Below are 26,679 nucleotides of genomic sequence, written 5' to 3'. Positions count from 1 at the left end.
GTTTTCTTTTCTAAATAAACCTTAGTTTTCACTTTACATTTTTTTTATCTGGTGTGAACAGTCAGTGTAGTCATTTTTAAGTATTTTTGTGATTACACATTACTGTTCTTGTTTGACATATTACTTGATATAATTATTGCATCCTTTATTATGACCTGTCACTTGAGACCTATAAATAAGATAAACCATGAAAATATTTATATTATAATCTACTTATCGTTAAAAAATAATATATTTTTTCTTTTTTCCGTCTCTCCTTCTATTAACCAAACAAAATATCTAATAATTTACCTTCTTCCTCCTACTTTCCCATAAAATCTCAGCCTTTTCCATGGCACCATTAAGTCAAGCACTCCAAAAGGTTGTGTTACGTGGCTTTCTTTGCGTCCATGATACAGAGTGCAGGGAAGGAAAAGTCAACAAACGTGGAGAAGAAAAATATGTATGGGATACTCAAATAAGCTTTTGAACACTAACGTTGTAAACACCAATTTGAATGATAGAAAGACAGAATGAACATGGTTGTATGTTGAATACATAACATAGAGAGTTGGAAGAACAGAAGCAAAGTGATATGGGTTCAACGGTGGAGAGAGAAGCAGAAGAAACAGTGAGTGGTCAAGGAACGTGGAAGCACGCGGCTTTTCATGTTGCCACTACTATTGCCACTCCTGCTGCTTATGCCCCTTTGCCTTTCGCCCTTGCTTCTCTCGGTTGGCCTCTTGGTTAGTTCTTTCACTCTATCTCTTCTCTCCACTCTAATTTCTCTCACCTTCTTTTCTTTATGCTTCATCTTGACAATTATAAACACTATAAGTAACCAGAAGCATTACAGCACATATATAATAATAATATTTCAAAATATAGGTGCATATCTTTCTCTAATTAAAATTTGAGTTTTAATTGTGCTAACTTTAAATGTTGATATTTATTATACATATTACTAAAGTAAAACTTCAATTTTAATTAGTGTTGTGTAGGAGGAAAAAAGAGAGATAAGAAAAAAAGAAAATAAAAATTTCATAAAAAGGGAAAGAGTGAAAAATGAATATGAAACAAAGTGTACTTAAAAATATAAGAGTTGTATTGATAATATGATTTGGATTAAAAGTTAATGATCATCCCATGACTACTCAAAAATGTTACACGATGGAATGGATCATCCAATTTTTCTCACAATAACTTCGTTATTCATTATAAGTAATCATGTTACATATTGAATACTGATAATTTAAAAATGGGAAGCGTTATACTAGCATTAGCATCCTTATTGGTCTAAATTCTAAAACCCTCTTTTGCTCCGCGAGGGTCCTCGTCTGTTTTATCTTTATTCATGTCTTTTTCAAGCCACTATTTTTAAGTTTTCATCTATATTGTTATGCTGCTTATTTGTTGGTGTTCGTGCATAATACTTAGAAAAAATTGATATATTCATCTAACTGGCAGTCTCCGTGAAAGTATGAAGGGCTTTTTACTGATTTCAGGTGTGAGTAGTCTGGTGAGTGCTACACTAGCCACCTGGTATTCTAGCATTTTGATCGCTTCATTGTGGAAATGGAACGGGGAAAAGCACCTCACCTATAGACATCTTGCACATAGCATTTTCGGTTGGTATTATTTATTGATATTGATGTCGGGTTTATTAAAAAAATAAAATACTGCAAATAGCTTCCCTAACGGAGCCGTTCATAAAATTTTCCCTACTAATTTCTAATATGAACTATACAAAGTTAGAATCCATAGGGGAGTGTAAAATGAAGGCTCAAGAAGTGAAGATATCTCTGCTTTTAACCTATTACATGTGGATACATACAATTATGCTGAGCCCCTTATTTTGTACATAGTATATAGTTTCTCCAGCTTTCTGCTAACTGTACAATTCATACTTCATATTATCCATGAGTGTAAACTTCTTGATTTCTTGTTAATGACTCTTGAAGGATTCTGGGGGTACTGGTCCGTTACCCTATTTCAGCAGGTAGCTTCTCTAGGGAATAACATTGCCATCCAGATTGCAGCTGGCAGCAGCCTTAAGGTTATGCATCTAACCTGACTTTGTGGAGTGATAGGACAAATGTTAAAAGTGTCCATCTTTTCTGGTCTTCATTTATATCTTCTTAATGAACAAAAAAATCATTTATTCTCTTTTTTTTTTTTTTCTCTTTGTTGGGGGGGAATGTTCTATTTCCTTGTTTGTACAGGCAGTTTACAAGTACTATCACCAGGATGGAAGATTGACACTGCAGCATTTTATTATTTTCTTTGGAATCTTTGAACTACTACTCTCTCAGCTTCCTGATATTCATTCACTGAGATGGGTAAATGCATTGTGCACTTTCAGCACAATTGGCTTTGCTGGTACCACCATTGGTGTTATCTTTTACAATGGTAATAGTAGGCTACTGATGGATTTCTTTCATTTCCTTAACACCTGATTGATTCCTCCTGTTGATTTCATGGTGATAACAAATTTAGCTTTTTGGTCTCCAACATCTCTTAGGGAAGAAGATTGACAGAACATCAATAAGTTACAGTTTGCAGGGGAGTTCTGCTTCCAAGGCATTCAAAGCCTTCAATGCCCTTGGGACCATTGCCTTTTCATTTGGTGATGCAATGCTTCCAGAAATACAGGTATGTAATACTTCTAATCTCTGACATATACTCTTTTTCCCCCTCCATAGTAACATGGAAACTTCGCTATTTATAACACTACTACTTTCCAGAATACACTTAGAGAACCTGCAAAGAAGAATATGTACAAAAGCATATCAGCAGCATACGGTGTCATTGTTTTGACTTACTGGCAATTGGCCTTTTCTGGATACTGGGCCTTTGGATCAGAAGTCCAACCTTATATTTTAGCCTCACTGTCTATTCCAGAATGGACTGTTGTTATGGCAAATTTATTTGCAGCTTTTCAAATATCTGGGTGCTTTCAGGTACTATCACTGGCACTTCAATATAAGAGTGGTGTTCTTTGAAACTTCTTGTGGTTTACTTACTAGTTACACATCAATTCCAAGTCCTTGGTTATTAAATATACCAACTATTATAGTTCAAATACCTTTATTAATAAAGTTCCTTGCATCACTTGTCAGATATATTGCAGGCCAACATATGACTATTTTGAGGAAAGAATTGGAACCAAGTCCAACGAATCTAGTAGCAAATTTCCCCTCAGAAATCACCTGGCACGAGTTTCTTTTACTACCATATACATGGTTCTTGTTACACTTATTGCTGCAGCTATGCCCTTTTTTGGGGATTTTGTGTCCATATGCGGGGCAATTGGGTTTACTCCTCTTGACTTTGTGTTCCCTGCTTTAGCATACCTTAAGGTTGGAAGCATAGCTCAGAGCTCCAAAATTGACATTTTGATGCGACCATTAAATATTTTAATAGCTACCTGGTTTTCAATTGTTGCTATCTTGGGTTGCATTGGTGCAATTAGATTCATAGTGGAAGATATCAAGAACTACAAGTTCTTCCATGATATGTGAAAGAATTTCGGACTCCCCTCAAAATTCTTTTCAAACTCCTACAATGTGTTGTCTAAATCAACCTTAGTTTTGTTTTAGGCTTTTTTCATTAGAAAGGAAAATTGGAGATTGGGAGAGGAGATGTGGAAATTTGCATGAATTCGACTTTTTCCATAATACATATGTTTCATTAGTTCTTACCATTGAGTTATCAGTTATCACCTTTAGTATAACAACTATAAAACAATACATTTTTCTTTGATCTTATCTATCATTGTCTCTTAGCTTTTGGACCTTTCTCGGAAGCAACAAAAATAAAATTACTATATGTGCAACTATTTTTTATTTATACTATAATATTTTGTTATTTTTTAAACTTGATCTAGAAACAGATTAAATATATTTTATTAATTAAAATTTATAATAAGAAAAAGATAATATATAAAAAATAAAATATTTTATCTCATTTATTTTTATTTTTTAAAATAAATTACACATAAATATAAATCATAAATAATTTTTCTTTATTTAGTTTTAATATTATATTAATATAGAATTATATATTTTAGTCATTTAATATATTAAATAACTTCGATTCAATCAATTACTTGTAAATTATATACTGTTCAATGGTTGGTACCTCGGATAAGATCATAAGAGGCACTTGATTTTCTCTTCTTTCAATGCCCTTCTTTATATTTTGCAATTAAATAGAAAATTACAATGCATATAAATGATATCATGGACAAACCTTTAATGGCCACTTGCAGAAACAAAATGGGACCATAAAACCTCACTAGTCAATTAAGCTTTCAGGTCCTGACTTATGCATCGGCACACATGTTGACATTATGTTGGTAAGTTTATTATGATTTTTATGTTGGGATTAGTTCAAAGCTTCACATAAGAGTTAAGATAATCACTGTGCATTTGGATAACAATTAATTTCTTATTGAAAAAAATGATGAGTTTTAGCCTTATATGGTAAGACTCCGTTGCCGACGTCGTTGCCTTGAAACTAAACAACAGTCAAAGCAGTCTAAACGCGGATTTTACCACCAAAACGACACGAAGGAGCTTCCCTTCAAAACGTGCTTCCGATTCGAACACCCGGAACTTCAACTTCAACTTCAGGTTCCGGTTGGTGTTAGGTTTAGGGTTAGGGTTTTGATTGAACTTTGATGCCATGTCTTCCATTAACCCCTCACCACCTTCACCACGTTACAGCTCAATCCCTTCAACCTCTACGTCGCCTTATTCTGCCACACGCGCCCCCACTTCATTCGATTTCCACACGCGCCGCCCTTGGGAGGAGGTTTTTGCTCTCTACTCCTTCACGCGGCCCTACTCCCTCGGCGAAACCACTCTCCGCATGAAACGGAACCTTAGCCACTTCCGCGTGAACTACGCCATGATCGCGCTCCTCATCCTCTTCCTCAGCCTTCTCTGGCATCCAATCTCTCTCATCGTCTTCCTCGTCGTCTTCGTCGCTTGGTTCTTCCTCTTCTTCTTCCGCGACCGCCCCGTCGTCGTGCTCCACCGCACCGTCGACGACCGCTTCCTCGTGGCGGTGCTCTACGCCATTACGGTGGTGGCGCTCGTCCTTACCGGCGTTTGGTTGAACGTGTTGGTGTCATTTCTGATTGCGGTTGCGGTGGTTGCTTTGCATGCGGCTTTTCGGAGCACCGAGGATTTGTACGTGGACGAGTTGGAGGTTTCCGATGGAGGATTGCTTTCGGTTGTTGGTGGTAGCCCCACCAAGCGAACAGGGTACACTAGAATATAGTTATAGCATTGCTGATTTTGTTCTTTTTCTCGATTACTTGCATTGCAGAAATAGGAGCTCTTTTTTTAGTATTTGGTTACACAAAAATGTTAATTGTGTTGATGCGTTATTGAGAGGGGTTCTTTGCATATGATAGTTTTACTCACCGTGTTGTTAGGTTGGAATGGTTCATTTGTTGTTTTTTTTTTTAATTTATCTTTTTATGTTTTTGTAACCCTGCGTAGATTCTTGGATAGAATGAAGCATTCAATTTGTGTATTTTGAGTTCTAATTCAATATATCGCCTGGTTGGATATGCTTTTGCAATTGTGGTAGGTTTAGTAATGGTGGATTAGATTTGTTTGTTTTTCTAATCAAGTGTAAAGGTAGATCGATTTTGGTTGCTTTCATGAGTGAATTGATATGGTTATTCATTTGTTGTTTCTCGACCTGATGACCTTGTGCATTTCGGTTTGCAATCCTACTGCCCCTTTTATCCTTTTTTCTTTTTCTTAGTAAATCATTATCATATTAAGAACATAATGTTGTTGGTAGTTTAACTTCAAGTTATACTGTTCAATGGAGTCACCTGGAGTGCTGTTGTTTTGAGATGAGATTCAATTTTTTTGAATTAAATTTGCATGTGTCATGCCGTGAAGATGCATTGCGGAGCCTTTTTTAGTCTCCTGTGTGAGTAAAGCACTGAAACTTTTAAGTGTTTAAAAATTGAGATGAGAACCATGGAATGCCAATTCATCATTCTCTGGTTAAAACCATAGGAGGCACTTGAATCTACAGAATCTTAGGATATATTTGGTTTGAGAAAACATTCTTTTTGTTTTCATTTTCTGTTTTCACTAATAATAAAAAATGGTTGCCTTGTTTTCAAGTGTATATAAGAAATAGTGAAACCAACATTTTATTTTCACTTTTTATTGTGTAATTTTTTAAAATAAATAAATTAAAACTTAGATATCATTTTTGTATTCATTAGTGAAAACAGGAATGAATTTTTTGTTTTTTTCAAACTATGAGGCTTTTAAATTCCCAAATGTATATTTGATATTTAGCTTTAAAATATATAATATCTTCATGTTCCATATAATATTATGATATATCTTGTAAGTTTGTTCCACACTTACTCCCAGATTAGACTGTTCTATTTGGAAAATTTGATTATTTTACCTGAACACTATGCCTTAGCATATATCATGTTAAAGACAAAGATATGAAAGCCATTTATGCATCTTCATCTAATTGCTTAGCTATTGGGAGAGTTGGTTTTCCTTAATATGGTATAGTCTGAAAGGGCATGCTAGAAGTATAATAAACACGAGGTTTCACCTAAAAGACTTAAGCTTGAAACTTAAGCTTTTGGGGAGTTGGTTCTTGCATTGTAGCGCCCTTCGGGTTTAAACCGTGAATAATGAGCAAGTCCACTTTATCTTGATCTGATTTTTAACTGTTTATTAGAATGGTAATGGTAGATGGGATCAAACTTTTCATGTAAGAGCCTTGCTGCCCTTGCACATGCTTACTCTATCTTGTGCAGAAATTCAACTTAATTATGAATAATGGGGTGGCAATGATACATGATTCTAAAGAACCAACTCTTTCAGTTGCTTATACTGTTAGGTGAAGGCATGAATGGTTTTATATTTCTAAAGCGTCACCACCACCTTCTCATTGATGCATGGTTGTGAAATTAAAAAGTACTATAGTTTTCTATCTCATTAGGATGAAGCACAATAACAGTAATTAAATTTTATTTCAGTGGATAGTCGACTACATGATGAAGTACCAAAGGATTTTGCCCAATATAATGTACGTTGACGTTTGCAAACACGCAAAGAATCTGGAAATGTGTATTCAATATAAAAGTTACGATTAATAACGTTAAAAGGATATTAAATGTGAATTTAAACATGCTCAAACTAAGTTTTTGCCCATAAATTGGTACCTGCCATTATAAACAAAATGAACAGGATGATATAATACGATATTCTGTTCTTCATTTGCAATTGTTTGCTTGGATAAGTAATTCATATTATAAACCGAAAGAAAATAATATATCTAAATTAAAGTGTCAATCATTGGAGAAGCCATAAGTATGAAGCAATTTATGTCTAATTATTGAAATAAGCTATTGAAAACAAAAGGCAGCTCTTGAAAAATCAGAAACTAATGATTACAACAATGCCCGACAGAACAGCATGGTACTCTACATTCTAAAGTCAATTTACTCAATTTATTTGACCTATCTTATCCTCCATAACGGCGTGCCTAACGGAAACACGGTGATTGAAGTACACAAACATGGTGCTGGGGAAGCACTTATTCTGTGACGTTTTTGAAGCAACTATAAACATGAGAGGGCGGGCAGAATAGGGAAGCACGATCAACGGCGTAGGACCTTCCGACCATAGGTTAGGATCATTACAAAATCTTTTCCTGAGGATCCTATGGTTGCTGGAATTCTACGTCCTGTCGATGCTGTATCAACCCATAATTCAATCAAATTTTGTACCTGAAGTGAAGGAACCACTGGATGTCCCATGCATTTAATCTCAACCTGCAAGAAAAGTAACTTAAAAAGAGTTACTATTGAGTAACATGTAAACTAGCACAATTTGCTTTTAACCCTCAGCAGTGCCCAAGTTACAAAAAGAGTGATGTGAATCCAAGTTGCTACCATAATCATGTACACTAAGGAAGCTCTGTGTAGTTAGAATTAGAATTTCAACAACATTTTCTTCCTTTTTCCTTAATTATATATAAGGACCACCATGTTTAGGTGTAGGAACTAGAAGTTATATTAAAAGAAATGTCTCTCTCTGTTTAACAGGCCCATACATTCCCCAATCACATAAATGTATTGTACATATCCAAAAAGAAAATTACCTCATCTTCACTCTTCAGGTCTAGTTTCTTCATCAATAATTTTTGGATAAATGAGACAGGCATGCTTCCATTCCTGTGGCCAAACGAAGAGACAGATGCAAAATCACAGTTCAGTTGGAGCTACAAGAAACATTAGGAGCAGCAAATATTAAGCAAAATCAATTTCTGAAGCATGTTTCCATATGGGTAAATGGAAAGTGAAAACTGTATGTATATATATATATATATATATATGAATGAGAGATAGAGAGATAGAGAGAGATCATATGCTCCATTGACTGATGGGAAGGGAGGGTGAAAGAATCTCCATGTGACTATCGAGTTGTTAAAATCTTACTTTAAAATCCACATAGCCAATCATTTTATCCACATTCATGGCCTCTTTCCTTTCTTCAGACAGTCACCGGTCTTTATTATTATTTTGCCATTTCCTTTTTCCTGTGTTATGCTAAAATAACTAACATATTAACTTGATCTGCACATGTTCTGTGTTTTATTTCCTCTCAATATAATTGATGGAATGATCAGCCAAAGGTCAAACCGATTACTTCATTTTAGGTGATTCAATAAGTTGCACAAAATTTACTCTGGAGGTGGGCTTGACATAAAGATAAATATTTATGAATAACTAAGTATGTAATCACATTCATTTTAGAAAAGAAGGTGCAGAAGGAGTCGCATTGCTCTGAGGCAAACGTTTTGTTTAAAAGGATATAATAAATTAATATCAAAAGTCTATGCGGGTGCAGTAAACGTGGAGGAACTTACTTGATTCTTACATAACTTGAACAAATTTGGGGCAAGGGTGCATCTCCTTCCCTGAAACAATAGTCCAAAATTAATATGTATAGAAATATTATAAAAAAGATTTATTGAATGTATATAATAATTACAGGATTTCAAGATATAATTGGTTAGTTTAATTTGCAAAGCTATTTTTTCTCACTGGTTTTCAGAAGCCACTAAGGAGAACCAAATTGAATCATTCCATGAGAGATTACTGTCAGTAGCATCCAGAACAGCTTGAGGTGATATTCTTGATTCTCCAAAATCAGGTTCCTTTTTTGGGCGAACTCTTCGCAATTTGTTGGTTTTTGCTGTATCGGAAGAGACATGATCAACACTAATCTTTGCATCTTCAAATTTTGCCTTGCGTTTATTTTCCTTATTTTTGGCTTTCAACACTTGAGAATCACTGTCCATCACTTTCATGGGTTCTTGTTTAGCATCAGACACTTGCACATTAGACTTAAAAGACTTACTCCTACTTGCAGCCTCCACTAAATAATTCAAAGGTTTCCAAAGATCCAATTTTGCTTCCTGTGGTTCAGCAACATTCTCTGGTCCTCTATTGTATATGGATTGGCTATTTTTACAAGGGGACAAACTCTACACCAATAAAAAATATAAGAACATTTTAAAGAAATGCAATACAATCAGGGAAAACAAATGAACCAAGATAACAAAAATATAAACCTAAGTAAACAGAACCATATATATGATGAGCACAATGAGGAGCCTGATTGCCTTTCCTACCTGCCCATTATTCTTAGCAGATTTGTTTGAAGTGTTAGGTGAGCTTGAACTATCTTGGCGATCTTCCAGCAATTCCTCTTCTTTTTTAATGATCTTTTCAATGGAGAAACTAGAGGACTGCATGGTACTAGCCTTTCTTGTAGGTTTTGTTCTTCTACCTGTCATGGTTGACTGTGTAGATACCCTTGGAGTGCTGACAACCAAAGATGAAAGTGATCTCTCCTTTCTTCTAGCTGGTAATAGTACAGAGGGAACAGCTACAGCTGTATTCACCTTTCTTTTATTTAAAGGGAAAATTTTGTTCCTTAAATCTTGTAAACTGTTGTCTGGCCTGGTAATTGGAAAACAAGATCTGCAACTTAGCTGTGTGCGTCAATACCAAACTCTAAACATAAGGAATGGTGATGAAGGCAGCTAAAAAAAAAGTCTTTTCTTTTTAAGTTTTACCAGTTTGCTATATCTGCTTGAGATTGTTCTCATTACTATCATCTGTTATGAGCATCTAACAAATTCACCAATCCTAATGCCTCCATTGTTTGATCCAAGTTCAGCTTTATATGTTTGTCAAGTTCTATAATAGTTTTTTATGATCAAACTCCTCTGCTAATAGGATAAATATGACAATTTTGGGCAAGGACTGCAAACAATAGCATCCTCCTTTGGAATAAAATGAAATGAATTCTTTTTAAGGTAAAGGAAAACTAAGAAATTAAACTTCAACATTTGCAACTAAAAAATATTCTAAATCCCACCTAATGGGGTCAACTATGTCAGCCATTCCATCTATAAATGGAGTTACAACTATCTTTATTCTATTCCCTCATCATTCTGTTTCCAATCAAAATTTCAGATGAAAATTTATTGAAAGTAATCTGATTGAGGTAAAGTACAATTGTTTTCTGTTGCCTTAATTTTTGGTTTTACACACCTTAAATACTTTGATATTTTCTATGCGTTGTATCAGAGAAGTGAAATTTTTGAAAGGAAAACTTCTGACAAAAAACTGCAAACATACTATTAAAATAGTAGGTAAATTATCATGTCAAATCGAATGTATATTATTTCAGATGAAATTTAAGAAATTGATGACTTTATCTTGGTAGCACCATCATAGCATCAGCAATTCTCATTCTTGCATGGTGTTGCAGCAAATACCAACCTAGAGGTCCTTTTTCTTTCCCCGATGAGTTTCAATAAATGTTAGAGAATCAGAAGTATTAGAAAAGATTAACAGTGCATATCTAGATACATCAACAATATATTGTATTCTCTGAAGAAATGATCTATCTTTTATCTTTATTTTAGCCACCTTGAAACAATGATTGGCTAGCAAAACAAAATCTCTTGTTGGCACTACATATCAAGTTAAAGCAACACCTTTGATGCATATTTAACAACCTACAACCATGTCAAAGTAGAAGAAAGGGGTTTTGGGTTTTTATTCCCCTCCCCCCCCCCCCCTTTTCGAAGAAAAGGCACAACAAGAGGGGGTTGACTCAGCAATTTGTCTAAGAGTACTGACCTCATTTTCTCGAGTGGAACAATGCCCAAATCAATGTCACATACTGGACAGCTTTCCAGTTCTTCGTCTGTAATTTTATCATAAATGCACTTCCTGCAAACTGTATAAAGTTATATTAGAAATTTTAGGATCAATTTGTCAAGTCATCTATGAAGCCTTCAAAAGAAATACAAATTTCAAATCATCAAGCTCTGAACAAATGATATGGCAATGTCCATGAGAACAACCGCTGGGCAAAGTTACATAGAATATAAACTCCTAATGACACAAGAAACAAAGCCAAGTAAATTAATGAAGACCACTTTTGAATGATTTATAGACTTGAATACATTTTTCTATATATTCTTAGGCAATAAAATGCTAGAAATAGATTCCATGGATGAAGTTTATCAGCTAAAATCACACTAGAAAAGTGTATAAGCTGCTAGAAATAAACAAAAGAAGATTAGTCACACTGCACACAACACAGCTGCTTAGAGGTTTTGCTTGTGTAGCAGACTAAGAAAATTGCTCGCAGGGATAACAAATTAAGCCAGCAATGGATTTAAGATTTCCAATAGCAGACTAAGAATCATTTCTAACTGCTAAAATGTAAAAATTGCATGGTTAACTGTGCTCACTGCCACCTCAATCTTGCATGAACTAGTCAACTAGGACAAGGACTAGAACTTGACTAATGAGAGAAAGCGGTTTTACAATATGAACACTCCTTGGTTGCATTCAAAGCTCCTATTACGAAACAGAACTTGCTAGCATGTAAAAATCACGTTCATTCTCAATGATGTATGACATGGGCATATGCATAGAATCATTTAATTACCAAACACCCATATCAATAATTAAGCAAATATCACATATGCTCCACCCAACGAAGAGTATGCAAAAGAAGCATCAAACCCAAAAGGAGAACGCAAAAACTGGGACAAACAAGGATGACCCAGAACGCAAAACGCGAAAAGATTAAAAATTTGAGAAAATTCACATCATATTAAGGAAAAAAAGCAAAAGGGGTTTGAAGGGATATAGAGAGGGATGGAAGTGCTGACACGTATGAAGGCATAGAGAAATGGCGGTGGCATCTTTCAGCAACTTGTTGCATAGCGGGCAAGTCATGCATGCTGCAATCGCTTCCCTCTTCACTCTCACCAACCGCTTCATCACCATCAACCTTCACTTTCAATTCCCACTCTCTCACCAACGCATACATATATTCACCACACTGCATGCAAATTTTACGTCCACTTTGTTACAATCACCTGCATTAACAACACCAACACATAGAACCATGGAGATAATGCTCCAAAACCAACAATAAAACACTGAATAGTAATATATATAATTTAAAAAAATAAAAGAGTGCATAGAAAGGAGGAAGGAATGAATAGGTAGGTAGGTAGCCATACATGTGTGGATCGGTGGAGAGTGTTGAAAACCGGTAAATATGGTTAGAATTAACGAAATGGGTCGGTGGGATTTAACGTTGATCAAGGTGGAACTTGTTGGATTCCGACAGCGTTTGTGTTGAGGTTGATCTCAATCGAGAGGAAAAGGCATTAACCAACACCCGCAACTCGTTTTTCTCTTTTGTCTTTTTATTCTTTTCGAATGTATTTATATTTATTTTGTTCGGTTTCTACAAACAGATAGAGTGATGTTGGGGTAGTGATAACGTGCGCTGTGGTGCCCTCCTAGTTTAAGATGCGCGCACTTGATTACGCGTACTGTTTGACGTGTTAGGAGAAAGATTGTTTTACCTGCCCTCGCGTGCATAGTAAGGTTGCTGTGCTTGCGCCTGACCAAGATTTTTTATTAATAAAATTAATATTTTATTTTTTAATGTTAATTTGTATTTTAGTTAGTTCAGTTACCCAATTAACATTAAAAACACAAAACTCGTCATGATTTTATTAAAAATTACAGCATTTCTTAACATAAAAATTATATGATAGCTATGCAAGTGAAAAAAAATTATTTTTAAAGATGTAATTAGGAAAACTAGCAAATAAACTATTTAAAAGCTAAATAAAAGTTGAAAGCTAAAAGTCAAAAGTTAAAAATTAGTATATTAATTCATTGAATTTAAAATGCTTAATAAAATTAATTCAAACTAGCTAATCAATCTAAAATGATATAAAAATATGTAAAATAAATAATTATGATAAGATAGTAAAAAAAATTGAAACTTGTAAGTTTAATTGTTAAATAAGTAATATTTAATTAAAAAATTCTATCTAAGCGTTATGACCTTAGTTATTAAATAGTCTAATTGGGTCTATTAATAGGGTAATATTAAACTTACAGATCAAGCCGCATGGATTAATTTTCAGAGAGTTATTTCAGCTTAATTAAAAGTTCAGTTAGAAGCTTTGAATATATAGTTATGTTAAATCTTTAATTTTTTTTTGTTTAAAATATATAACTATGTTTAATAGTTTTACTTTATTCGATAAGATTATCTCTTAAAAATATATTTATAATTTAAAAAATTACAAACTAACTTAAATACCTTGTTAAAGACACTTATAGTAAAACTTATCTTCAACAAAATTATAAAAAGATATGAGTGAAATCTTTCTTTTTTTAAATGTAAGTTATTTTGTGAGCTCCTTTTAAAATATTTAAAACCTTATTTAAATACTTGATACTTAGTCAAAAAATTTATAATTTTTTTACCATATTATTTAATTCATTAATATTATCAGTATTTGTGCAATTATCATTTTTTTTTTATCGTTGTGGATTAAATAATATGCCATACTTTTAATACTGTAGCATCTTGATCCAAATCACAAAGAATGGATCTAAAAGTGTCTTTAAAATGTCTTGTTTGCGTTTTTCTTATTTCTAATAACAGACAAGTGATTCACACCTTTCATTGTTTTACAAGCTTATGAATGAAAATCACAAAGACTTTTCGCTGGAAATTGAATTACAAAAGTTTGATACAAAATGGTGAAGTATGAGGATTAAGAGATAAGTCATTTACATAAAAGCATGACTTACAAAAAACTGAAAAAGAAAAAAATACAGGAAATAGTTATTCACATTGCAAAACTTTTTTATTTATAAATTATAAAATGTATTCTCATGAAATATGTGGTCAGAACCACGTAGTCTGAGACCTTAACAATTTTTTTCAGGACAAGATTAATTATCTGTTTGAAAGTGGAAAATGACAAAATTTAGTAACTGAAACGTTTGCTAGCCGAAGAACATAATTACACAGTATATTGCTGGAGATTCTCCAAAATACCAACAATTAATAAACCCTGCGGGTTCTGGTACACATAATCCTTCCCTTCACCAGTGGACAAGATATTATCAGCCCTAGCTGGCAATCTTCTGAAGAAACTTTCAACTCGAGAGGGGATTCTGCTTCTGAACCTTGGTGGCCTCAATGAGTACAATCCCAAGAGAGCCATCACAACCCGAAAAGGCACAACATAAAAGACTACTGCAGCAACCAAACACAACACTATGAACAAGAAAGTAGCTCGTGGATCTCTCCAAGTTACTAAAAATTGCAAACGTTCCCCGAGAGTTGCCACATCTCCTATTATTGTTTGAATCTTCCCTGCCACACTTCTAAGTCTGTCATACCTCATCCTAACAATATGAGGAGAGGCACTTGCAGGGAAGGTATCAAATTCTTCATCAACTTCATCAGGGTGAGCATCCAAAGCACCCGAAAGCTTTAGATCCACGTGAGGAGGGAGCCGGGGTCGATACCTGAAGTTCCAAAGCCCCATAAATGCTATGTACACCAAAATGGTGGGGATGATGATCTCAGGAAACATCACCAGCGTGAGAAAAATTATCAGAAACACTGCCGAGTGCAGTGGCTTCTTCCAATATTGGATTGCTTTCAACCACTCTAACATCCGAGAAATGCTCGAGAAGATCCCCATTAGCCTGCGAAAACTAGCTTTGCTTCTCCTCATGCTCCACGTATGCGAATCATGCATATTGATATACTCCACTACTTCCCTGCTCAATGGTGGCTCTTCTCTACTCAACTTTGATGCCACTACATTTACCGCCTCGCACCTCAACATGTCTACTTGATCCACACTCAAGGGATGCACATAATGCATGCTGGGCAGCAATGGCCGTGTGTACTGAAGTAGCACATTAGCCACATTGGTACATGAAAACCTCAGAGCCAATTGAAGCTCACCCATTTTCTTGACCCCAGATGGTAGAAGCGTCATCAGAGGGTACAAGTGGGTGTAAGTTCTATCTGTTTCAAGTGTGGACAATCTGATTCTAACTTTCCCAATTGGATGATCACGAACTCTAGTGTCGTCCGTGGTGTTCTTATTGATCAGACAGTCGTCAAAAACCGCAACAGTCAAGACAGAGCAGGGATCATAAACTTCCCAAGTGTATTGTTCATTCCACTTTGGAGACAAGCTACCAACTACAGTTTGAGTTCGAACCCATTTTTGCCCATACTTAGCCACACAATAGGCATCAGTGACATCTCTACCGTCTTCTATCTTCATTGGCATAAGCCCTGTGGCACCCAAGATTCTCATCTCAATGACACCAACGTGTGGCTTCCAGAGCCTCTTGTCAGTGGACTGAACATCACTGCTATGAATTGTTCCCTCATCAAGCACATCATACCCTTCATCGAACGAGATTCGGATGTGTATACGAGAAACAAACCTTGTACCTAATTTGTCATTATCACCTGCACTACCTAATTGGCTGTCAAGGTTGAACCACCTTGAACTAACTGGTTTTTCGTCCGTTCGCTTCTCTATTGTCGCCACTGGAAGAAGCACGCTGGCTACAACCTCTTGTCTTTCTGCCCCAACTTGATCTTCAACTGAAACCAACAAATTCTCTTCAAAGGGTTCAGTAACCACAAACAAATACTCCTCGTTCCAGTAAGGATTGGAGAAGCTTCGAGTGGCACTAGGAGAAGCATTTCCAGTCTTCCAGATTTGGTTTCCCACTTGAATTTTTGTTGAAAACTCAGGGAACCTCACCACTTCTAGCCCTCTGTGCCCTGGCATGATGTCTTGCGCTTCAATAATTGAAACTCTTAGATACCATAGCTTTGGGGAAAGGTAAACTCTCTGAATCTGCTGCATGGGTTTGTGCTCCTTCAACCACAACAACTTGGTAGTTTGTCCCTACATAAAGGAACAACACAAAGGAATCTGTTCATGAGTACATGTTAATATAAACAAACTAAGTTCTGATTGTAGTAAGAAGTAACAACTTGGAAAATCAATTTAACCTGATTTTAAAACAGATAAAGCTTGGTTGATAAAGAGCACAAATGTGTTTAAGAAAGAGTTCAAATTTAGGAGTTATTAGTATAAACAGGAGAGAATACTTTTTGCACTATCATAACAATATATCACATCGTAATACATCTCAATTGATATCAATTCTCTTTTATCCCATTTCTCCCTCAATATTTAAAACCTCATAATTCCAACAAAATGAATGTACAAACATGCATAAGGTGAACAAAAATATCACAATAAAGAAAAGGATAGAATATCATAATGATATTTCTTCCGGTGAATTTTGTTTTTATGGTTAGAATTTCATTACAAATTAAGACCACTGAAGATTATGCCAAATCCTTGAATTCAATGTAAAAAAATTTAGTATATAGCTTCAGGGTGACTCAATACCTAATTCTATCCCATGGAACCTCTATCTATTTAGCCAGGAGTCAAAAAATATTCATATAAACTGTAAGTGCCTCAACAAATATAAAATTATCTATAATAATAAGAATTTTCACAACAGAGATTAACATACATCTTCCCCGAGGCCAACAAAAAGCTATAAGAAGAAACATGTGCCTTAGTAAAACAATGGCTTACCACTTTTCATCAATCAAAGATGATATCTTCTTCCATATCCCACAAGCAAACAGTTACCTTCAACCATAACAACTTTGTGCCTACATATAAGAGGATAACAAAGGAATGAAGAACAGTAGTAACAGCTAGGAAATTCACTTTAAATAAAAAATAGGAAGGAAACAAAGAGATAGAAGTACAACTGTTTTTGAGTTCAAAATATAAGATTATTACTACCTTCCTAGCATTAACTTCAGAAAATTTTCAATATTCTCCATAATAGGACAGAAAACGGTAACTACCAAAGAAACCAATTCTGAAATTTCTATCCCGTTCTGCAATTTGAGAACTAGCAACTGTATGAAACGGAATTGAGTTTTACAACATTAGTCATTTTAAATTACAATAATATACTAATAGAAAAGAGATGAAACAAAACAATGCGTGAGAATAATACAAAGTCACCATAAACAAAAGATGGTATTTATAGCGTGTCCCTTTTGAAACCCGGGATAACATAAAGTGAATCTCAAACATACTGATATCTAGTTTGAGAGTAAACGGGTGGATCCGAATCAGCAACAATGGCGAATAAAACTGAAGCACGTGCGGTGAAAGACATAGCCGAATTCTGAATGAGTTAGAGAAAGGTTACTTCATTTAAATCGATTGAACCACATTAATGCTATCACAGCAATAATTGAAAGCGTGAAATCTGGAAAGCTTTTTTGTCAACAGAGAGTGGAAAGGGAACGATCGGAGAATGGCAAGAATGGTCAACTCACGAGTGGTCTACGGGGTAGGTATGATGTAGTGGATGTTTTTTTATTTAAAATGTTTTATTTTATTTATTTATTTTGATCATTTGTTTTTTTTTTTTTAGTATGATCTTATAATTTTATTTTATTGCATTACTCTAACTTTTTTATTTTAATTTATTTAAAATTTAAAAAATTATATACAATTACCTTAAACTCTTTGTCTTTTTTATAAATAGACACCGTGAAGGTTTATTTTAATCCAATTAATCCTTAAACTCTTATAATTAGTGTAATAAAAATAATTGTGAAACTAGTAAATAGGGATAAAATGATGTGAAAAGATATAAAAAAATACTCATGATAAGAGAATTAAAATAAAAGAAAAATAAGTTAAAAAATTGTAAGTTCAATTGTTATATAAGTAACATTTAATTAAAAAAATTATACCAAAGTGTTAGGCTTTGTTATTATATAATTTAATTTGGTCAATTATATTTTTAGGCCAACAAACATACTAATCATTAAACAAACTCATGCATCAATTTTTACATAACTGCTTAAATTTGAGTTGATGCTTTATATATAATTTTGTTAAATTCTTAAATTTTCTGGTTTATAATAGTTTTACTTTTCTTGAATAAAATTATTTTCTGTAAAATATATTTATAGTTTTAAAAAAATTATAAATTACTTTAAATACCTTGTTAAACACATTTTTAATGAAAAATTATGTTTAAAGAAGTTACAAAATGATACGAGTGATACTTTTTAATATATATATATATATATATATATATATAAGATATTCTATAAACTCCATTTAAAATATTAAAAATCTTATTTTAAATTAAACATTTAATGTTTAATTATAATTGCTTATTAATATCTATTTTAACTATACATGTGTTATAATGCTTTATATAATATATTTTTTGAAGTATTGTAAGTATGTGTCACTTTTTGATCTAGATTATAAGTACTTAAAGACAATTATGCTCGAGTTATATATGACAATTATGAATAATAATTTTTTTTTGAAGTATTTAATATAACTACATATAAATATTTTAAAATTTAATAATTGTAAAATTTGTTGTAAATATATATAGTAAAAATAAGTATAGTTAATTTTACCTATAGAATATAAATTGTTTAATTCATTAATATTAACTGTATTTGTGCGTTGATCGTTTTATTTATTGTTGTGGATTAAATGATGTCATATTTTTACTATCTAACCGTGTAATGTGCGAGTTTATATTTAATCTTGTTACCAAATGTACCAAGCATAGGCTGGTTAAGTTCTATATATAAGATTGGAATTCAAATTTCTTACGAATTAGATGTCCAATTCCATGTTTGTTTAAGCAAAAACAGACTTATTTAAACGAATTTAAAAAGAAAATAACAAAAAAAGATTTTAAAAAATTGACTCAAGCAAATTTATGGAAAGTCGAAAATGACAATTTGGTAACTGAAGCTAACTGAAACGTATGCTAGCCGAAAAACATAACTACACAGTATATTGCTGGAGATCCTCCAAAATACCAACAATTAATAAATTCTGCATGTTCTGGTACTCATAACTCTTCCCTTCACAAGTGATCGAGATAATATCATCCGTAGTTGGCAATCTTCTGAAGAAATTTATAACTCGAGAGGGGAGTTTGCTTCTGAACATTGGTGGCCTCAATGCGTACAATCCCAAGAGAGCCACCACAACCCGGAAAGGCACAACATACAAAACAACTGCAGCAACCAAACACAACACCATAAACAAGAAAGTAACTCGTGGATCTCTCCAAGTTACCAGATTTTGCAAACGTTCCCCTTGACTTGCCATATCTCCTGTTACTGTTACAACCCTCCCAGCCACACTTCTAAGTCTGTCATACCTCATCCTAACAATTTCAGAACCGGCTGTTGTAGGGAAAGTATCAAATTCTTCTTCAAGTTCATCAGGGTGAGCATTCAAAACTTGTGAAAGTCTTGGATCCACGTGAGGAGGGTCCCGGCATCTATCCCTATAGTTCCAAAGCCCCACAGATGCCATGTACAAAAAAATGGTGGGGATGATGAACTCAGAAAGCAGCACCACCACCAACAGAAAAATTATCAGAAACAATGCCGAGTGCAGTGGCTTCTTCCAATATTGGATTGCATTCAACCACTTTAACAAGGAAGCAAGGCCTGACAAGATTGCCATTAGCCTGTTAAAAATAGCTTTGCTTCTCCTCATGCTCCAATTTCGCAAATCATGCCCAAAGTAGATATACTCCACTACCTCCCTGCTCAATGGTGGCTCTTCTCCACTCAACTTTGATGCCACCACATTCACAGCCTCATACCTCAACTTGTCCAGTTGATCCACACTCAAGGGATACACGTAATGCATGTTGGGCAGTACTGGTCTTGTGTACTTAAGTATCACATCAGCCATATTGGAACATGAAAACCTCAGAACCAAATGAAGCTCACCCATTTTCTTGGGCCCACCATATTGGTGAAGCATCAGCAGAGGGTACAAGCAGGAGTAATCTCTATCGGTTTCAAGCGTGGACAATCTGACTCTAACTTTCCCAATTGGATAATCACGAACTCTAGTGTCGTCCGCGGTGTTCTTTTTAATCAGACAATCGTAAAAAACCACAATAGTCAAAACAGAGCAGGCATCATAAACTTCCCAATGTGTATTGTTCATTCCACTTTGGTGACAAGCTACCAACTACAGTTTGAGTTCGAACCCATTTTTCCCCGTACTTAGCAACACAATAGGCATCAGCGACGCCTCTACCGTCTTCTATCTTCATTGGCATAAGCCCTGTGGCACCCAAGATTCTCATCTCAACGACACCAAGATGAGGCTTCCAAAGCCTCTTGTCAGTGGACCGAACTTCACTGCTATAAACTGTGTCCTCGTCAAGCACATCATACTCCTCAAACGAGATTTGCATGTGAATACTAGAGACAAACCTTGAAACTAGTTTGTGATTATCACCTTCACTACCAAAGTGGCTGTCAAGGTTGAACCATCTTGAACTAACTGGTTTTTCATCAGTTCGCTTCTCTATTGTCGCCACGGGAAGAAGCATCCTGGCTACAACCTCTTCTCCTCCTTCCCCAACTCGATCTTCAACTGAAACCAACAAATTCTCTTCAAAGGGATCAGTAACCACAAACAAATACTCCTCGTTCCAGTAAGGATTGGAGAAGCTTCGAGTGGCACAAGGAGCAGCATTTCCAGTCCTCCAAATTTGGTTTCCCACTTGAATTTTTGTTGAAAACTCAGGAAACCTCACCACTTCTAGCCCTCTGTGCCCTGGCATGATATCTTGTGCTTCAATAATTGAAACTCTCAGATACCATAGATTTGGGGAAAGGTAAACTCTCTGAATCTGCTGCATGGATTTGTGCTCCTTCCAACCACAACAACTGGGTAGTTTGTGCCTACATAAAGGAACGACACAAAGGAATCTTTTCATGACTACATATTAATATAAACAAAATAAGTTGAGAATGTAGTAAGTAGTAACAACTTGGACAATCAATATAGCCTGATTTAAAAACAGATAAACCTCATTGGTTGATAAACAGTACAAGTGTTTCAGAGTTCAAAATATAAGATCATTACTAGCATAAATTTCACAAAATTACAATACACTCCACAAAATATTGAAATTATAATAAAAAAGCAACAAAATCAATGGCTGCCAGGGACTTAATCTGGAAAGTTGTGAAACAAGCATAAAAATATCATATAATTGACTAGATTTAAATTTCGTGCATTTATTCTATAGAAATATCACATTCTTGTCGATTGTCAAAGTAACCTGGATTTTCTGTTTGCTTGTTAACACAGCTTATCAGTATTAGTATAGGTTGGCCTTGTAAAAATTTCAAGAAAATGAAGATCATAATAAATTCAAATCTTAACAAAGTTGTAATAGTGGAGATATTAGATTAAAATTTATTTTATGATCTCATTAATTATGAGCCTTACTTTTCTTCTGAGTATTAGCTTTAAATTATTAATCATTTACTTTTGGTCAGTTATGTATATATATGTAGTATATATCCTGTTATGTGCCCATAAATTGCTATACTACTAGAATTGAGCATAGTACTATACTAAAACAATTAAGTAATGGTATAAACTATTTCCGAAGAATTTGATTAACAAAGAACCATAAACCCTAGGAAAAGGGATGAAACAAAACAAAGCGTGAGAATAATATAAAGTCACAGTAAACAAAAGATGGTATCTTATAGTGTGTCCCTTTTAAACCTGGGAGAACGTAAAGTGAATCTTAAACACTAGCGAAAATGAACAATGATCTCATCATAGCAATAGAATGTGAACCTGAGAGGATCCTTCTTATTCTGATATCTAGTTTGAGAGTCAACGGGTGGATCCGAATCAGAAACAATGGCGAATAAAACTGAAGCACGTGCGGTGAAAGACTTAGCCGAATTCTAAAAGAGTTAGAGAAAGGTTACTTCATTTAAGTCGATTGAACCACCTCAATGTTATCACTGCAATGACTGAAGCGTGAAATCTTGCAAGTGTTTTGTCAACAGAGAGTGGAAACGGACCAACAACATTCGGGACAACGGGGCTGGTCTGGTATAATGGATGATTTTTATTTAAAATAGACAATTGTAATTTTTAAAAAGTTTTTTCTTTTTAAAAATTAAAAATACATATTTATCATTTATTTTTTTGTTTGATCTTATAAAAAAAATCATTTTCTAACATTTTATTTATTTTAGTTCATTTAATAGTTAAAAAATAAAAAAGAAATATACAATTACTTTAAGGTGTGAAGGAGAAAGAAATGGTAGAATAGAAATATGGACAAAGATAAATATAATAAGAGAAAAATAAGTTATTGTATTGTCCTACATTTGATGTACATCTATCAGAATAATAAAATAAATAATATTATATTCTTATTTTTAATTTAATATCTGAGATAAAATAATAAAAAAATAAAATATAAATTATTGTCCTAAAGAGGCTCTGTCTCTTGTCTAGCATCTCTAGTTTGTAATCATCCTCTACATTCAGTAATTTCTGAAATTAGGCATATGCTTAGAAGAATTAAGTTCATTAAGTTTTGATCAATATGTTGATAAGCTGGCTCATATAAGTTTTGATTTGTGTTCAACTTGTACTTACTTAGATAAGACTCCTAGTTTTCTTTTGCCTTTTTTTTGAATATGGACTCCTTAGGCCTCTGTACCTCTAGGGCTGGTTCCTAGTCTTCTAAATTTGTGTATAAATATTTTTAAAAAAATATACTTTTCATAAAAAATTATATTTTAAAAATATATAATTTGCCCAACACATATAATCTGTGATACAATCTTATGAATGAAAATCACAAAGAATTTTCGTTGGAAATTGAATTATGAAGGTCTGATACAAATGGTGAAGTATCTCATAAGGAGGTAAGTATTTATATAACGGCATAACGTATAAAAAGCTGAAAAAGAAAAAAATACAGGTAGAAGTGGCTTTTTTTTATGTAATTTTTTTTTCCAAAATTACTAAAATATGAGATTACATAAAAAAATTACAAACAAATACTCCTGGTTCCAGTAAGTATTGGAGAAGCTTCGAGTGGCACCAGGAGCAGCATTTCCAGTCCTCCAAATTTGGTTTCCCACTTGAATTTTTGTTGAAAACTCAGGGAACCTCACCACTTCTAGCCCTCTGTGCCCTGGCTTGATGTCCTGTGCTTCAATAATTGAAACTCTCAGATACCATAGATTTGGGGAAAGGTAAACTCTCTGAATCTGCTGCATGGGTTTGTGCTACTTCAACCACAACAACTTGGTAGTTTGTGCCTACATAAAGGAACACCACAACGGAATCTGTGCATTAGTACATATTAATATAAACAAAATAAGTTCAGAATGGAGTAAGTAGCAATAACTTGGTAAATCAATTTAGCCTGATTTAAATACAGATAAAGCTCATTGGTCGATATAGAGTACAAGTGTTTAAGAATGAGTTCAGAATATAAGATCCTCACTAGCGTTAATTTCACAAAATTTCAATACTCTCCACAAAATATTAAAATTATAATAAAAAATCCAACAAAATCAATGGCTGCCAGGGACTTGATCTGGAAAGTTGTAAAACACGCATTAAAATATCATATAATTGACGATTTAAATTTAGTGCATTTATGCTATAGAAATATCATATTCTTGTCGATTGTCAAGGCAACCTGGACTTTCTTGCTTTTTAACACAGCTTATCAGTATTAGTATAGGTTGGCCTTACAAAAATTTCAAGACAATAAAGATCATAATAAATTCAAATCTTAACACAGTTGTAATAGTGGAGATTGTAGGTTAAAGTTGATTTTCTGATCTCATTAATTATGAGCCTTTCTTTTCTTCTGAGTATTAGCTTTAAATCATTAATCATTTACTTTTGGTCAGTTATGTATATATAGTATATATTCTGTTATGTGCCCATAAATTTCTATACTACTAACAATTGAGCATAGTAATAGACTGACACAATTCATTGATGGTGTAAACTAATTTCCGAAGAATTTGATTCACAAATAACCATTCCTGAAGTAAAGTAGTATTACTAACTGAATGTTAACGCTCAGATGCTTACCATTCTTCTCCCTCTACATATTAACCTTAACACAGAATTAGCCAGTAAAAAGATAATCCAGATGACTAGAGAGAAAAAGGTCATGTGGCCAGATATTATCTTCCACAGAATCCCCAATAGCACGGTCAAATTCTATGGTAACGGTATAAATTCAACACTCAATACTTTGTTTCACCTAGATGCAATCTGAACAAACCAAATGCTTACAGTTCTTCACATCATCTTTAACACAAAATTGGCAACCAGAAAGCAATCCTTATGACTAAGGAGAGAAAAGGTGACGACCAAAGAAACCAATTCTGAAGTTTCTATACCATTCTGCAATTTGAGAACTGAACTACCAGTTGTATGTAATGGAATTGAGTTTTGTAACATTTGTCAGTTTAAATTACAATAATGTACTAACAGAAAAGGGATGAAACAAAACAAGGCGTGAGAATAATATAAAGTCACCATAAACAAAATACGGCATCTTATAGTGTGTCCCTTTTGAACATGAGAGAACATAAAGTGAGTCTCGATCAAACACTAGGAAAAATGAACATGATCTCATCATAGCTATAACATGTGGACCTCAAAGAGAGGATCCAAATCAGAAATAGCGGCGAATAAAACTGAAGCACGTGAGCGGGGAAAGACTCAGCCGAGTTCTACAAGATTTAGAGACCGTTACTTCTTTTGGGACTTGTTTGGAGGGAAGTGAGGAAAGCTTGTTATTTTAGTTGGATGGAGTGAAGAGGAAAAAAAAGAAATAAAGGTAATTTCTAACGGGTCATTTTGTTTCTGTTTAAATGTTTAATACTTATTATTGTTAATTTTATATTAAATATATATTTAATATATTTTTAAAAAGTCTATTAATTTGATAAAAACACTGTCCTATTTTGTTATTTAGCTGAAAAAAGTCTGTGACGTCACTAAAAAAAGTCTAAGATATTGTTAAATTTATTATATTTTCAAAAAACAAAAATCTTACTTAAAAGCTTATAATATATATATAATTTTCACGGAAGCTTATCACTTTACCGTCTTAAAATTACAAATTTGAGCAATTAAAAAATCTAAAAGCTCATCTCATTGTCTATTGAAAAATTTCCTTCTGACTTTTTCTGATGCGAGCTCGCTCGTTCGTCGTCAAATTTAGATGTTTTTATTTTATTATTCAACATGATATAATAATATTCAATATATATATATGAAAATACATAATTTTTTATGTGTATAAGTTTAATAATTCTAATTCCTTGCTACCTCAACATCGGTTTGAGGAATGGAGTCAAACGGTGTGTACCTTTTCTTTTTACTTAAGCTTAGCACCAAATTTACCTTTTACGCTTTTAAGTCGATACTTAGAATAGTAGTTAGTATTTAAGGTAAGATTCGATGCGTGAAACTGAATGTGTTGAAATCGAATACTTAAAATCATGTTTCTTAGCGACAAAATTCCAAGGTTTTCGTATGTAGAACAATGTACAAATCTTTTTAGTCATTCATATTGAAAACAAATTTAACTTATTTAAGATGTTCAACATTCTGTATGGTATAAGCCATAAACACTGACAATACAATTAATATCTATATTTGTTAGGTGGATTTAAAAAATTAAAGATTGAAGAAAATAAATCATTTGATAGCTGAAAAATTATTTGGTCAAAATCACAGTAATTAAGTAATTGCAGATTAATAAAATAAAAATAATTTGAAATGACAAAATATGCAAAAAAAAAAAAAAAAAGCTAACTTAACATTTAAATAACAAAAATGTTTGTCGCTTTGAATTTATGATTCTATTAGGCCAGGTAAGCTATATAAATCATACAACACTATTAAAATTGATGTATAATTAAATTTTCAGAAATTAAAATAATCAAAATGTATCCTTTAATAATTTAATCTAATATATTAGTTTAATTTTCTTTTGAGTCTCCCCCTTAGATAATTTTTAGTTATCATTATCATTTGTCATTTTGACTTTTTGAGTTATTCATTTAAGTTAAACATCTACCGTCATTAAGGATAACTAGTTTTATTGTAATATGATAAAATTTTCTTTTTAATTTGATATCACAAATAATTTTTAATGTTTTTATTTTACTTTAATCATCTAACTTGTATTGTATAAGTAATATTTTTATTAATTTTTCTATTATTCTATATAATTGATCCCAAGTACTTGAACTTGAAAACTTGCGATATAATTTTATTATCAATTTTAACTTCCAACCCATAATCTTCTTTTTGTTT

The 26,679-nt window shown here is 33.4% G+C and overlaps 4 protein-coding genes and 1 pseudogene across 10 annotated transcripts; 2 read left to right on the top strand and 3 right to left on the bottom strand.

Annotated features, from left to right (window-relative positions):
• The first annotated feature begins 369 nt into the window (after positions 1-369).
• On the top strand, positions 370-3,675 carry LOC113873062 (GABA transporter 1-like). 4 transcript variants are annotated; one of them, XM_027511027.1, is made up of 7 exons: positions 370-725; positions 1,485-1,607; positions 1,941-2,035; positions 2,202-2,388; positions 2,501-2,631; positions 2,724-2,939; positions 3,099-3,675. In XM_027511027.1, the coding sequence occupies exons 1-7, from the start codon at positions 575-577 to the stop codon at positions 3,498-3,500; spliced, it is 1,305 nt and encodes a 434-aa protein (XP_027366828.1). In that variant the 5' UTR covers positions 370-574; the 3' UTR covers positions 3,501-3,675. The 4 variants fall into 4 exon arrangements, with proteins under 4 accessions (XP_027366828.1, XP_027366830.1, XP_027366829.1 ...); XM_027511029.1 differs by having other exon boundaries at positions 510-725; positions 1,992-2,035; positions 2,751-2,939; positions 3,099-3,639; XM_027511028.1 differs by having other exon boundaries at positions 510-725; positions 2,202-2,370; positions 3,099-3,639.
• An 819-nt stretch (positions 3,676-4,494) lies between these two features.
• LOC113873340 (PRA1 family protein D-like) lies at positions 4,495-5,573 on the top strand. The gene has a single exon (XM_027511419.1). It carries the CDS (start codon positions 4,666-4,668, stop codon positions 5,263-5,265), a length of 600 nt encoding a protein of 199 aa, XP_027367220.1. The 5' UTR covers positions 4,495-4,665; the 3' UTR covers positions 5,266-5,573.
• Positions 5,574-7,351: 1,778 nt separating this feature from the next.
• On the bottom strand, positions 7,352-12,789 carry LOC113873254 (E3 ubiquitin protein ligase DRIP2-like). 2 transcript variants are annotated; one of them, XM_027511303.1, is made up of 8 exons: positions 12,607-12,789; positions 12,250-12,422; positions 11,204-11,303; positions 9,682-10,012; positions 9,092-9,534; positions 8,914-8,964; positions 8,146-8,218; positions 7,352-7,816 (listed from the first exon to the last, which is right to left on the bottom strand). In XM_027511303.1, the coding sequence occupies exons 2-8, from the start codon at positions 12,365-12,367 to the stop codon at positions 7,643-7,645; spliced, it is 1,290 nt and encodes a 429-aa protein (XP_027367104.1). In that variant the 5' UTR covers positions 12,368-12,422; positions 12,607-12,789; the 3' UTR covers positions 7,352-7,642. The 2 variants fall into 2 exon arrangements, with proteins under 2 accessions (XP_027367104.1, XP_027367103.1); XM_027511302.1 differs by having other exon boundaries at positions 12,250-12,459; positions 12,607-12,716.
• Positions 12,790-14,253: 1,464 nt separating this feature from the next.
• Positions 14,254-22,359, bottom strand: LOC113872314 (FT-interacting protein 7-like). 3 transcript variants are annotated; one of them, XM_027509774.1, is made up of 3 exons: positions 17,574-17,811; positions 17,056-17,135; positions 14,254-16,347 (listed from the first exon to the last, which is right to left on the bottom strand). In XM_027509774.1, exon 3 carries the CDS (start codon positions 16,303-16,305, stop codon positions 14,422-14,424), a length of 1,884 nt encoding a protein of 627 aa, XP_027365575.1. In that variant the 5' UTR covers positions 16,306-16,347; positions 17,056-17,135; positions 17,574-17,811; the 3' UTR covers positions 14,254-14,421. The 3 variants fall into 3 exon arrangements, with proteins under 3 accessions (XP_027365575.1, XP_027365576.1, XP_027365574.1); XM_027509775.1 differs by lacking the exon at positions 17,574-17,811 and adding an exon at positions 22,244-22,359 and having other exon boundaries at positions 14,333-16,347; XM_027509773.1 differs by having other exon boundaries at positions 14,333-16,347; positions 17,641-17,785.
• Positions 19,309-23,603, bottom strand: LOC113873893 (annotated as a pseudogene).
• Positions 23,604-26,679: the final 3,076 nt, after the last annotated feature.

Source organism: Abrus precatorius, unplaced genomic scaffold, assembly GCF_003935025.1.
Source record: "Abrus precatorius isolate BTA unplaced genomic scaffold, Abrus_2018 Scaffold7, whole genome shotgun sequence".
NCBI classification, from domain to species: Eukaryota; Viridiplantae; Streptophyta; class Magnoliopsida; order Fabales; family Fabaceae; genus Abrus; species Abrus precatorius.
The sequence above is the reverse complement of the archived record's forward strand: the minus strand, read 5'-3'. Positions and strand labels throughout refer to the sequence as shown.